The following is a 14,320-nucleotide window of genomic DNA, read 5'->3' on the forward strand; positions in this document are numbered from 1 at the left end:
TCAAGGGGTTGTTGAGAAAATGAAATGAGACAATCTGGGTAAAGTGCCCCGCAGGTATTCAGTGAATGTTAGTTCCTTTTTTTCCTGATTCCCAGAAGATCCAGTGTCTCAGTTGGAGGTAAACAGGGCCATCTCTGGGTAAACTAGGTTTTAAATTCAACCTTTGGCCTTTTTACACCTTGCCAGAAGCCCTGCAGCATTCTAACCTCATCAACTTTATCGAAATGGCCATCAGTCTCAACTTGTTGACTGATGGACTCATGTATAGATTACTTATTGTGTTTTATCTGGCTACAAAACCAAACTATGTTTGAAAGTGTATGACTTTGATTGTTAACTTAGGGAGAGATTCACGGCATTGAACTAGATATTTGGCGCTTTTTTTTTTTTTAGGCTAGACAAATTGAGCCACGGTTCAATAGAAAGAAGTAGCATTAGTCCAGCAAAATAATAAATGGCTTCACTTATATAAGGCAGATTAGAAGATAAATGGCTTAGGACATTTTAGTCATAAGGGTAGGATAAGAACGAGGGCCTTAAAATTTAACTAATGAAGCACCTTTTAAATGTATTCTCGGGGCAAGTGCTAAACATTTATACATGAATAGAGCAAGAAGTATGGGGTACATAAAAAAATGAGATACATATTTTCTTGGTAGGAGAGAGGTGACTTGGCTTTATGAGTACAGAGAACACAGGAGATGGGAAAAGATTCCCAAGTGGGTCACTGCTCAACACAGTTACATCACAATCATCCATATAACTCAGAAGTGGGGTTTTAAATGCTTGAGATGACACAACAACACGAGTGAAGCAGCAAAACAGCATCCCATTAAAGTAAAAGTACAGTCCCAGTGTCCTGGTAACCAGATACAGTTGGAGTCAAAACTTTTCCTAAGTTCATGTAACATTTGAGTCTGTGATGAGAGGAAGCGTAATTCCTACAGAATATGTTTTTCATCTGAAACAATTTCATCTAAGAATTAGAACTTTGTCTTCATAAATTATTTCATTAAATATCTTTGTTCATGAACCTGTCACTCTACCAAGATCCTGGGGAGTTGAGAAATGTGGGACCAGTGCGGTCTCTGACTTCCAAGAGCTTACTTTCTCATGAAGGAGATAAGACATGTTAAACAATCACAGTTACGTAACAGCACGTGATTAGCTGATGAATCAATCACCCAGACTATATAGGTTGCAGGAGCTCAGGGGAGAGAGAGAAAGAGCCATAGAAAGAGAGGTTTCATGCAGGAAGCAGCATCTGATCAGATGCTTGAAAGACCAGTGGAACTTCAGGACTGGAATCGAGACCAGAGATGCAGTGTTTGCTTTCCCTTACATATTGGGTGTCCTTAGGCAAGATACTTAGAGATTCAGAGCCTCATTATCATCTCATCCATCATGCTTAAATCTACAGTTTTGGGGAAGATTCAATAATATACAAAAAAAAGAAGAAAGAAAGAACACATAGTGGGTACTCAGTAAATTTCAACTATAATCTTAAATGATCTTTCTGTAGTTGTGTCTCTTTTTCTGAGCAGCTTCAAATGACCTTTAGAAGTTGGAAATAAGTTGGCACAGACATGAAGTGGTAAAGAGCAAACAATACATTTGACTGAAAAATCAAAAGAAAAATGTAAAAGTGAACATGCATGTTTTCTGGGAAGTTTATCTGACTAAAGCAGCAGGTTCATTGTGTAGATGCAGTAAGCCATTCATTCATTCATTCAATATTGATTTATTGAGCAACTACTAGGCACCAGGTGCAATGTGAAAGTTGAATAAAAGTGAAAGCAAACATTACAATTTGACTTGACATGGTAGAAAACCATGACAGGGTGAGATGGAAGATTTATTTATTTAGCCACTTATTATGCAGGGGAAAGATGTGTAGTAAAACAGAATTGAAAAAGGCCAAATCTGGCAGCAAATGGATTAGAATCGGTGTAGAAGGTTAACATAAGGAATATAATTGAAAAACTGTCACAACAGTTAACCTGAAAGAATGGTGGTCACCTGAATGAAGTAAAAATGGACGGGAGTGGAAGGAACTTCCATGTGATTTAATAAAGGACTTGATTTGGGAAAAGAAGGCAAAAAAAAAAAATGATCCAAAGATGAGTATACAGTTTGTCCTTAATTGAATAGAACAGTAAAGGCAGAAAAAGTAAAGTTGGGAAGAGTAATTTGGAAAGGTTATTGATGGTCTCAGTGTCGGGTTAAGTTCGAGCTGAAGATAAGCTATTTGTTAAACATTCAGTTAGCAAGATCCACTTGGACACTATAAGCAAAGGGACTAGATTTGTGGGAAACAGAATAGCTACAGAGATCAGGTTGCAGTCTATGGTTCAGATATTCAAGAAGAACATAATAAAAAGAAAGGAGAAAAACTGAGAGTTTTGACCTCCTGGGCAAATTTCACCTTGTGTGCAGGGAGGAGTGAGTATGAAGGGGTGGAGAGAGCTATGAGGAAGGAAAGAGAGAGACAGCACAGGAGAGTGGGGAAGAAATCACTAGAAGAGTTTTGGAAAGAAGTTGATCAACAATATCAAATGCCTCCGAGAGTCAAAGAGGACGGGGATTGGGATAAATGTTGCTGCAGTTTATCCACAAAATGATTAATGGATAACTACAGAATAATGCAAAGCTTAAAAACAACTTTTAAGGTAGAACAATTTTAGAATATTTTGGCATGACAAACACAGATTTTCAAATTTCTGACATATTAATCTTCAGACTCAGGAATAAGAAACGGATTCCTGAGAGTTCCCCAAGTCACAAGTTATTCTGCATTTTTTATAACACTTGACTTATGTATTATTAACTAATAATGAGTGACCATAATCATAAAAAGTGAATCATAATAGTGAATCATTTTTCTGTGATAGAGGTTTTCTGTAATTATGGTTTATTAGTATTATGAACCAATATATTTGTGAGATTATATACTTAAGTAATACATAAAAACTAATTCCACCCGATAAGGACATTTAATAAGAGAAAGCACTTAAAAAAGTGGGTGGGGGGATCATTAACAAAAATGCCAAAAAAAATACATGAAAAATGTCAAGATCAAGTCACAAAATTTAATATTTAAAAGTTATCTTTGTTAAAATAAGAATTTAAAACTTAGAAAACATTAATTGCTTTATCTGACAGTCTTGATCTTTGTTTCATGATTAAGCTTACACTTGTAGAAAAATTTCCTTTGGTTTTGTGCTGATGTTGGTCAAATTGTTAATTATGAGTCTAAAAGCATGTTCGAGTTGAGCATTAGCATTTATGCCATTTCACAGAAACTCATTTTTCTCTTAATGATGAAAATATTTTGTCTGCCTTAACTTTGGATTTGCAAACTGAAATTGAGTTGCTTTTTTAAGTTCAGATTTTTTTTTTTCCTCAGAACAACATATTTTTTTCTCTTTGCATTTCTTGGGTTAATGCCTTTACGAAAAACTATGGTCCATTGTGAATACATTGGGCAGTATTTGAATAATGTATTATTCAGGATCTCCTAGCGAGGTTAACAGCACTGCACAAAATCACAGGTTGAAATTATCAATTTAAGGACTTTTTTGGTTTCCAAAACATGTTATCTCATGCATTCATTCAAATTAGTACACTGATTGTTCAGTGGACTGTATGTAGCATGCCAAGCTTCCCTGTCCTTTACCATCTCCCGGAGCTTGCTCACACTCATGTCCATTGAGTCAGTGATGCCATCCAACCATCTCGTCTTCTGTGGTCCCTTTCTCCTCCTGCCTTCTATCTTCCCCAGGATCAGGGTCTTTTCCCATGAATTGGCTCTTTACATTAGGTAGCCAAGTATTGGAGCTTCAGCTTCAGGATCCGTCCTTTCAATAAATATTCAGGACTGATTTCCTTTAAGATTGACTGGTTTGATCTCCTTGCAGTCCATGGGACTCTCAAGAGTCTTCTCCAACACCACAGTTCAAAAGCATCAATTCTTTGCTGCTCAGCCTTCTTTATGGTCCAACTCTCACATCTATACTTGACCACTGGAAAAACCATAGCACTGTGGTTGGCAGAGTAATGTCTCTGCTTTTTAATATGCTATCTAGGTTTTTCATAGCTTTCCTTCCAAAGAGCAAGCATCTTTTAATTTCATGGCTACAGTCACCATCCGCACTAATTTTGGAGCCCAAGAAAATAAAGTCTACCACTGTTTTCATTGCTTCCCCATCTATATGGCATGAAGTGACGGGACTGGATGCCATGATTTTAGTTTCCTGAATGTTGTGTTTTAAGCCAGCTTTTTCACTCTCCTCTTTCACTTTCATCAAGAGGCTCTTTAGTTCCTCTTTGATTTCTGCCATAAGGATGGTGTTATCTGCATATCTGAGGTTATTGATATTTCTCCTGGCAATCTTGATTCCAGCTTGTTATTCATCCAGCCCAGCATTTCTCATGATGTACTCTGCATATAAGTTAAGTAAGCAGGGTGACAATATACAGCCTTGAAACACTCCTTTCACAATTTGGAACAAATCTGTTGTTCCATGTCCAGTTCTAACAGTTGCTTCTTGACCTGCATAGAGGTTTCTCAGGAGGCAGGTAAGGTGGTCTGGTATTCCCATCTTTTAAGAATTTTCCATAGTTTGTTGTGATCCACACAGTCAAAGGCTTTAGCATATTCAATGAAGCAGATGTTTTTCTGGAATTCCTATGTTTTTTCTATGATCCAACGGATGTTGGCCATTCGCTCTCTGGTTCCTTTGCCTTTTCTAAATCCAGCTTATACATCTGGAAGTTCTTGATTCACGTACTGTTGAAGCCTAGCTTGGAGAATTTTGAGCATTACTTTGCTAGTGTGTGAAATGAGCACAGTTGTGTGGTAGTTTGAACATTCTTTGGCATTGCCCTTCTTTGGTACTGGAATGGAAACTGACCTTTTCCAGTCCTGTGGCCATTTCTGGGTTTTCCAAATTTGTTGTTCAATTGTTACAGAATTATAATACTTCTACCAATTTCCAGACATGTTTTTATCAAGAGTTGGAAAAAATACACAAATTTGAGGGATGATAGGAAGGAATTCTGGCATGGAAACACAACAGAGGAATGCCATTTCTCTGTAACATTTAGGAAGCTTTGAGCTTCCCTGGTGGCTCAGATGGTAAAGAATCTGCCTGCAATGCAGGAGACACAGGTTCAGTCCCTGGGGTGGGACGATCCCCTGGAGAAGGGAACGGCTTCTCTTCTGGAATAGCCACTCCAGTATTCTTGCCTGAAGAATCCCATGGACAGAGGAGCCTGGTGAGTTACAGTCAATGGGGTCTCAATAGTGTTAGGTACAACTTTGCGACTTGTTCAGTCTCTCAGTTGCATTCAACTCTTTGTGACCCAATGGACTGCAGCACACCAGGCTTCCCTGTCCTTCAGCATCTCCTGGAGTTTGCTCAAACTTATGTCCATTGAGTTGGGGATGCCATCAAACCATCTCATCCTCCAACCTTGCGACTGCTGCTGCTAAGTCGCTTCAGTCGTGTCCGACTCTGTGCGACCCCATAGAAGGCAGCCCAGCAGGCTCCGCCATCCCTGGGATTGTCCAGGCAAGAACACTGGAGTGGGTGGCCATTTCCTTCTCCAACGCATGAAAGTGAAAAGTGAAAGTGAAGCCGCTCAGTCGTGTCCGACTCTTCACAACCCCATGGACTGCAGCCTACCAGGCTCTGCCGTCCCTGGGATTCTCCAGGCAAGAATACTGGAGTGGGTTGCCATTTCCTTCTCCAGTGCATGAAAGGGAAAAGTGAAAGTGAAGTCGCTCAGTCGTGTCCGACTCTTAGCGACCCCATGGACTGTGGCCTACCAGGCTCCTCCGTCCATGGGATTTTCCAGGCAAGAGTACTGGAGTGGAGTGCCATTGCCTTCTCCGGAACTTTGCAACTAAGCAACAACAAATAGAAAGGTGAGCTCAAAATGGCCCAAATGACAAGAAAATTAATTACATCACCTAACAAACAGTTCTAAGCCATCTGTGGTGAGTTAATTCAGTCAGTCAATAACATCTAGAGTTCAGGTGCTTTCCATCTTCCTACTTTGTCATCCCAGGTATATGGGCTCCGTGCTGGTCACAAGATGGATTCAACTCTTTCAGGTACCACATTCTCACATGCTGATGTCCAGAGCAGAAAAGAGGCAATTTATTTTTTGCTAGTATTTGTTATTTGAGTCTCCCCTCAAAGACTTCACCGCATCCTTCATTGGCCAGAACTAATAAACATGCTCATCCTTAAACCAATCACAGCAAAGATGTAGTACAATCTAGTCTAACTTGAGGTGTGGAAGAAGGGAAAATAGCTATTATGCTGGCCAGGAATTCCCCGGGTGTTTGGTCTCATGACCTCTTAAAAATTATTGAAGATTACAAACAGCTTTTGTGTATGTGGGCAATTGCATATTGATATTTGCTGTATCAGAAATTAAAATTCTGAAAAGATTTAAATAGTTCTTAATTTATTTAAAATAACAATAATAAAACTATCATTTGCTGCAATACTGTGGTAGGCTGAATGACAGCTCCTAATAATGGTTCAGGTTTAGTCACTAGAAGTGAGTGAAGTTGCTCAGTCGTGTCTGACTCTTTGCAAACCCATGGACTGTAGCCTACCAGGCTCCTCAGTCCACGTAATTTTCCAGGCAAGAGTACTGGAATGGGTTGCCATTTCCTTCTCCAGGTGATCTTCCCAATCCAGGGATCGAACCCGGGTCTCCTGCATTGCAGGTAGATGCTTTACCGTCTGAGATACCAGGGAAGCCTTAGTCACTAGAACTTGTGAATAAACTGTATGTGATTAGGGTAAAGGGTGTTGAGGTTGGTAGATTATCCTGGATTATCTAGATGGGGCAGATCACAAGGGTAGTTATAAGTGAAAGTAGGAGACACTGTCAGCTTGATGTAGATTGAGAAAAACACATCTGGCTATTATAGACTTTGAAAATGGAAGGGCTATGAGCCAAGGTAAATATGGGTTGTCTCTAGACACTGGGAAAGGGAATGGATTCTCCCCAAGGGCCTCCAGAAAGGAAGGTAGGCCTGCAGGTACATTGATTTTAGTGTAGTGAGACCCATTTTGAACTTCTGACTTCCAGAATTATAATGTGTTTTTTAAGCCACTAAATTTATGGTAACTTGTTACAAAAGCCACAGGAAATGAACATATATGTGTATTTTAAAATAACAAAGAAATGTTTTCCAAAACAATAATGAATGAGAAAATTAGCATTTATATTTTGGGGAATCTAATGCCTGATATAACAAAAAGTAGGTGGATTTTTGTATCTGTTTCTACATTCAGTCTGTTATGATGAGGTCACATTATTTCTGGAAACTGCACACTGATGGAAGAATGTGAGAAAGGCAAATAATTTCTCAATATTATAATAAGTTTTGACCTCATGACCCCCCTAAAAGGGTCTTGGGGACACACAGGGGTGCAGGGAGTCAAAAGTTTTGCGCCATGCCCCAGAAGAACAAATATGGAAGTATTTTTCCATGTTCCTTAAGTGAACTTGTCTGGCTTTAAGGTACTTCATCATCAACAGTGTGTAATGATTTTAACATTTCTTTCTTAAGAAATGGCAACCCACTCCAATTTTCTTGCTTGAAAAATTCTTTGGACAGAAGAACCTGGTGGGCTACAGTCCATGGGGTCCCAAAGAGCCGAACACAACTGAGCACACACACAGACATTCAAACAGCATTTTCAAGTTTATTTTGTGCCTGGCACTGTTTTATAAGCGAACAAGGTGGACCCTTGCTCCAACAGAGCTTACACTTTAGTTGAAGAAAAATAATAAGCACAAAAAGAAGACAACTTCAGATATTGCTAAAGGATATAAGAAACCGAGTAATGGGAGAAAGAGTGAGTGGTGTTTTGGGTGGTAGGCAAAGAGCTATTTTGCCTGAAGAGAAGTTTCAGCTGGGAGGTGACTAATAAGGAACCATTGGAAAATCTGGGAGAATATTCAGGTAGCGAGGACAACAGGGGCAAAGAACAAGGAGTTTGGCAAGGTACAGGAACAGAAAGAAAACCAGTACGACTTTAGTGAAGTCCATGAGAGGAATGAAAAATGACGTGGGGGGGAACAGGTCAAAGAGTCAGGCGTAGATCAGGCAGGTGTAGATCAATGAGGTCTTGTAGGACACAAAAAGGATTTAGGGTTTTGTTTGAATCGCCAGACAAACTCACTGGAGGAAATAATGGGACTGGAAATTCTCTTATCCCGATTGCTTCTGTAAATTCCTCCACCTTCTCCAAGGGTTCCTCCTCAGCCCAACACATTCCCCATCTTTATAATGACTCTCCAGAAAGGCACCAGACCCCAAATACACTTATGTTGCCTCACATAAACTGTTTGTTTGCTAACATCAAAAACAGACAAATCTGGAACCAATTGGGAATGTAAATTACAGGTTGCTCAATGAGGAATAACTTCTGACTATTGGCCAGTGTAGGTGCACAGCCAAAAAAGTACTGTGTGAATACAATTGTTTCGCAATTGATGGTCTGTCACTTGTCCAAAGCGGTAAGTGTGTGAATGGATTTGTATGGGTAATGACTCTGAAATTAGCAACTAGTTTTTTTCATCTCTCCATGATATCGGAAAACACATTTGAACTTGGCTCATTTCTAGAGAATTCTTTCGATGATCCTGAGTGGCTCAGAATGCACATTTGGTCATCATTATCCCTTGGGTAATCAGTTTCTACAAACTATAGGATGATGTTACAGTTATGTTTACAGAATAAGAGAACACGCTCCACACCTTAACCAAATCATTTAAAGATGAGCCTTTTTAGATATGCATATACATATATATATATATATAGGTAGTCATTAGATATCTAGTCTATACTTTGATTTTTACTATAGTGAGCGAAGTAATCTTCTGATTCCCACTAGAAACCTCCAGATGAACCATGTGCCTAAAATGCCAAGGAATTCAATGTATAATATTGTAGGAGTGTCCACCAGACAAACTTTTCCACAAGAGAATTCACAGAAGCAGAAATGACTTCAAACCTGTTCTGAAAGAGCCTAGAAGCCATGAGGAATTTGGACCCAATCAGAACACAGAACTACAGGTGTGGTGGCCCCACTGTTAAAAAGTTGGATCCACGTGAATAATAAGCCTAATCACATTTTTAAAACTGCTGTGGCTACTTGGGCTACCTGGTCTCTCGTCAGCCACGGCTCCTGAAATTTTTAATTATTGTGAAAATATATTAAACTTAAGAGCAGGCTGTGCATCAAAGAAAATAAAACTTCTTCGTAATTCCAAGGCTGCGTATTTCCAAAGGAATTTGATTCTGACCTCTGAAAGCAATGGGGGCAGTCTCTCCCTCTACTTCGGGGAAGAGAAAAAGAAAGGAGGAATGATTTTCTCTTTTTAGTAGTAACCGGTAACCAGACCTGTTGTTCTGCCAAGCAAGCGTTCGCCTTCGCCGATTCTGATTGCCAAGTGCTCAGGGAGTGGATGCTCCAAACCTGTGCCTGCCTTCCTCCCGTCAGATAAAGCAGAAAGTTTGCTCAGGCTATGATAAATCTGCACAACGCGGAGATGTTTTTGGCACAAAATGTACGTTAGGAAGATGACGGTGATTAACCCCCCCCACCCCCATTCTTGCGGCCGGGGAGTGTGTTTTGCCTGCATTTAAGAAATGTCCTTTAGCGGCAGGCGTGTGCGCGCTGAGCCTGCAGCCAGCATTTTTCCATCTCCAGGGCAGGGTGACTCGGGCCGGCTGAGTGTCACCCAGAGATGTGACCGGTCTTCCCCCTGCGGGCATCCGCGGAGGCGGCAGCCTCGTTCCTCTCCCCCGGCGTCTCCAGTCAGAGGCCCGAGGCCCAGACCACGCGAAGGGGAAGGAAACCCTCGCCGCAAGCCGGCGTCTGGGCCGGCACAAAACACGCCGCCACCAAAAAACTTTTTTCCACCAGCCGCGCGAAACTTTTGCCCTTTTCGCCCGGCACGTTCTCGTTCCAAGTTGCTGGCCCCCTAGGGTTTCCTCCGCTTCCCTCGCCTTCTCCCCGGGGGGCGTGCGGGGACGGGGGGCTGATCCCCGAGCAGGGCAGCTCAGCGGGCACGAAGGAGGAGGGGAGGAGAAGGGGAGACGAGGAGAGGGCGGCTGCGGCTCGGGAGGAGGAACTGGTCAAAGGGGACCTTGACGGGCGAGTGCCCGAAAAGGAAAGCGACGGCGCGGTTTGCTGCAGTCGGAATAAAGTTCGCGCCCTTTCCTCGGCGTTTCGCAGCCTCCCCTCGGCTCTCTCCTACTCCTTTTTGACAGCTGGGCGCTAGCGGCCACCTCCACGCCCGCAACCCCCCCGGGGGGCGCAAAAGTTGTTTTTCCATCCCCAGAAAGAGCACGGGGTGGGGGGAAAAAAGTAACAGGGAACGGGTGCGGGGGTGGGGGGAGAAATATACATCCTCCTGCACCAACCCGGTAGAAATCGGCGGACAAACAACTAAACTAACCTACTTTTATTCTGCAAAAGGGAAGCAACATTGTAGTCAACGACAATTTTGCAGAGAGAGGAAAAACTTGTGGGGCTTGCAGGTCCGTCCGAGGTCACCTCGCCAGTTACCCCCCCACACACACACTCCCACCCCCAGCAGCCCCCATCCCGGCACAGTCCGTTCCCTTTTTTTTTTCTTTTTCTGTCCCGACGAGCCAGGGGAACTCAGCAGGCTTCGACTTGGGGAGCAAGGGCGACCCTGGGCGCGGGTGTAAATCAGTCACCTGAGCGCAGAGGGGCCGCGGCGAGGACGCGCGCTGGCGGGCGGGCGGGCGGGGAGAGGCGGAGGCGGCGAGAGCGGCGGCCCGGAGGAAATCGGGAGGGGGAGGGAAAGAAAGGCCGAGACAGAAGGAGCGTGAGGCGGCCGAGGGGCTGGTCCAGGCGCGGCCGCTAAGAGGAGACCAAGAGGCGGGGGCTGCACTTGACAACCAGCATGCGGAGATGGTAAGAAGTTTCCACCCTCCTTTCCTTTTTATTCTAGACTTCGGAAGAAAGGAGCCCCGCGCCCGCGCGCCTCGGGGGCCGCTCGGGGGCCGTGTTTTCCACCAGTCCTGCGGCGGGAGGTAGAAGGGAGGGAGGGCGGGCAGGAAAGGGGAGCCCCCAGTCCACCCCGCTCCCGAAATCACCCCTCAACTTGGCCCGAATGTTGGAAGAGAGCTCCAGGTGGGAGGGCGGGTGTGCGCGCGGGCTCGGGGGGTTCGAGAAGGTCGCCCCTCTCGGGGCCCGCGGGCAAGGTGAGCGGCAGGCGAGCGGACGGCTCCAGGGAGTTGGGACGGGCCGGGAGGAAGGCGGGGGCTGATGGAGCGCTGGAAGGAGCTCCGGGCGGAGAGGCACGCCGTTTGGACCCACGGTAACTTTTAAAACTTGCCCGCGGGTGCGGGACCGGCGGCTGGGCGTGGGCGCCTGGGCGCGCTGGTGCGCCGCGCGGGGAGGACACCGCCGCCCCGTCCCTGGCACCTCTGCTTTTCCCCTCTCCTCGCCCTCCCATTCGGGAACCCTCCCTTTGTAAATGAAGAAAATGTAGGAAGTGCTCCTGGAGGTTTTCTGAAGAATGTGCAAAACGCTGGGCAGCAAAATCAGCCTTAGAGAGCGATTTGGAAGTGCAATTCGACACTAGCCGATTCTTGTTACTTACACATTGATTGCAGGGTGGCATTTGGGGCCCGGAGAGGGGGCAGGAGAAAAAAAGGAAAAAAACCAAACGCCTAACCCTAGGTGAAATTCTCTGTAAAGTGAGGCTGAGATTAAAAAAAAAAAAAGTTCCAAGTCCAAGTGGTGGAAATGGGGAGGCTTGCGAAGCGAGATTTCAGCACAGCCCCTCCGCCCGAAGCGGCTTCTCTGCAGCGAGGCAGCGGGCAATTAACTCGCCGGGTGCTGAGCGCTCCGTCCGCTTTCGGGGAAGTGATTTGTTAGAGATGGGGCTGGACCACTCTCTTTTAGTTTGCCCCCACCCTTTGCTGCTATTGTTGCCCCCTCTTGGGAATCTGATATACCGTGTTCCGCATGTAGATGGACTATGTAAGAGAAAGGGAGATAGCGGGTTGGCATTTTTTTCTCTTCCCTTCCCCCTAATGTGACATCTCTTGTTTCACTGATCAAAGTCACAACTGGAGTGTAGGAGATGCGACTGTCAAATGCAGGCACCAAAAAAAAAAAAAAAAAAGAAAAAAAAAAGTAGCGTGAGCCCAAGTCTGTGGTTACAGTAACGCTGACAGAAATTAAAGTGGTTTTGAAAGCAGCGTGCGATTTACGGTGGTTCCCATTTACCCTAGAGTCAAGCTGTTGTAAAACTGATGTACAAAAGACATCATAAAATAATACTGTGTACCCAGGATTAAAGTGGCAGAAAGTGGCCTGTTTTATTGTCTTTTATGTACTTAGTGGACAGTTGCAATGGTTGGAACCTGTATTTAAGTGGAGGCGTCAAAACAAAATATTAAGTATATCTATTTAGCACTCGAGGGTTTTTCTTATAGCGGCGTTTTACCCAAGAACACTGTAAAAGCCAGTTGTAGGTATTATTTTCTTTTCCCTTCCCCCTTAGCCTACATACTATTTGTCCGCACATCTATTCCCAAATACTAGTCACTTTGAACAGTGGTTAAGCCCATTTGTCACCCGCTGCTTTGTATTCTGCAGTTTCAGATGTTACTGTGCACACACATACATTATTTAAGTGGTGGAATTTATTTTTGTGTAGTGTGTATGATCTGAGGACTTACTCGAGTCATGAGACCCTGTGCAAGTTAATAGAACTTGCTTCACCCTTTGGAATCACCCCCACCCCCTCAAGAAAATCCCTTGTGAACTTTCATAGGGTATCTGTGTTTTATGTTACATTTGTAGCTGCTTTATTTAAACCGTTCAGCCTTAATGAAGCTCTTGAAGCTTTCTGTTCCCGGAGAGCAGAGTATTTAAAATCCAGATTGCTAATCACTTTACCAAAGTACAGGAGTAGCTTCACCTGAGGGAAGCAATACTGAGCCTGGAGGTGAACTCTATATGAGTATCCTGTGAGAAAAGTCTCAAACTGTCTTTTCCACCCTCGAGAATATTAAGTTCGCTGTTGTTTGCATGTAAGGCTTTGAAAAAGAACCAACCCCCGAGTGATTTTAAAAAATAAATAGAGAGAAAAATATTAATGGCATTCGTACCTTCCCAATACCTGATTTTTTTCTTCCCCCTGAAATGTAAGATACCTGTCAGGCAGGGATATGTGATTACAGAAAGCAGCAGACAAAAGCAGAGGTGACTATTGCTATATTAAAATGTAAGTGTTACAGTTTGAATTTTCATGTGAGAGTTTTTGAGTTGAGTGCTTTACATAACATTTTGTCCTAATCTTGCTTGCTGTCAGGGATGTTTCATGGTTGTGCAATTGCTGCAGTCAAGAATGCCAATTTGCATTCCAGGAGTGTCATTTGATTACTTTTATCTGCACAGCTCCAAGACCGGCCCAGACCTCTCGTTTCATCTTGCCATGTCACGAGTCAATGCTGTGTCGTCTTTTCAAAAATCTGCCTGATTTAGACAAGAAAGAAAAGTACTTTCATGTTGGAGCCGCAGTCCCCTGCTAACTTGTCAGCAGCAGGATATGATTCACTTGGGCCCAGAAGAATGGAACAGAGAGGCGGGTTAGGCGGTTCAATAAAGCCCACGGACAGGTAGTGTGTGACGTCCCCAGAGAGCCACAGTTAATGAAGAACAGGTCTGCTTAGTTCTCCACACGCTGACCTGGTGCTGTCCCCACAGTTTTCTCATTTGATCTTTCCCAGCAAATTGATCTTTTCTTGTATTTTTTTGCCTTCCAAGTTAGTCCTTGTGGGACTGAAATTAGCAGAGCAACTTAAGTTGGATAATACAGCTGTTCAGAAAAGAAGAAATTGGACACTGGCTCAAAAAGAGGTGGGGGGTGGAGGGAGCTTTTCTTTTTGTTGTTGTTTCTGGGAATATTTCTTATATTAAGGGAGTCCCAAATAGGTGATGACTTGAAGGTAGCGTTTCCCTTTATTTTTAATTTTAAAGTTAAGGTTCCACACCATTTTAAATGTTCCTCGAGTATTTGAAAGATAATCCTAATGAGTAGGATTTAGCATTTTTTCATATTCACTTGTTTGAAATGACTTGCTAGTCGACTTTGTGTCTTTTATGGCTATTGTAAGGTAGACTAAATATCAATGTCATACTTGGGCTGTATTATTTATATTCTTCTGTATCACGACAGTTCCAAGTTATCCAGGGCTGAATGGCATAAAAGATTAAACAATAAAAATTATTAACAG

The 14,320-nt window shown here is 43.4% G+C and overlaps 1 protein-coding gene across 11 annotated transcripts in view; it reads left to right on the forward strand.

The window, feature by feature from the left end:
- The window catches only part of BNC2 (basonuclin zinc finger protein 2), a 504,931-nt gene that overhangs the window by 25,191 nt on the left and 465,420 nt on the right, over positions 1-14,320 (forward strand). For 8 of the 11 annotated variants that reach the window (XM_081499385.1, XM_081499394.1, XM_081499404.1 and 5 more), the window contains exon 1: positions 10,880-10,982. The exons of the other annotated variants lie outside the window; for them this stretch is intronic. In XM_081499385.1, the coding sequence (XP_081355511.1) occupies positions 10,980-10,982 (3 nt within the window). In that variant the 5' untranslated portion in view covers positions 10,880-10,979. Of the gene's footprint in view, positions 1-10,879; positions 10,983-14,320 lie in introns of those variants that run through there. 11 annotated transcript variants of the gene reach the window in all.

This window comes from Giraffa tippelskirchi, chromosome 1 (genome assembly GCF_054371585.1).
Source record: "Giraffa tippelskirchi isolate mGirTip1 chromosome 1, T2T-mGirTip1v1.2.pri, whole genome shotgun sequence".
Taxonomy (NCBI): domain Eukaryota; kingdom Metazoa; phylum Chordata; class Mammalia; order Artiodactyla; family Giraffidae; genus Giraffa; species Giraffa tippelskirchi.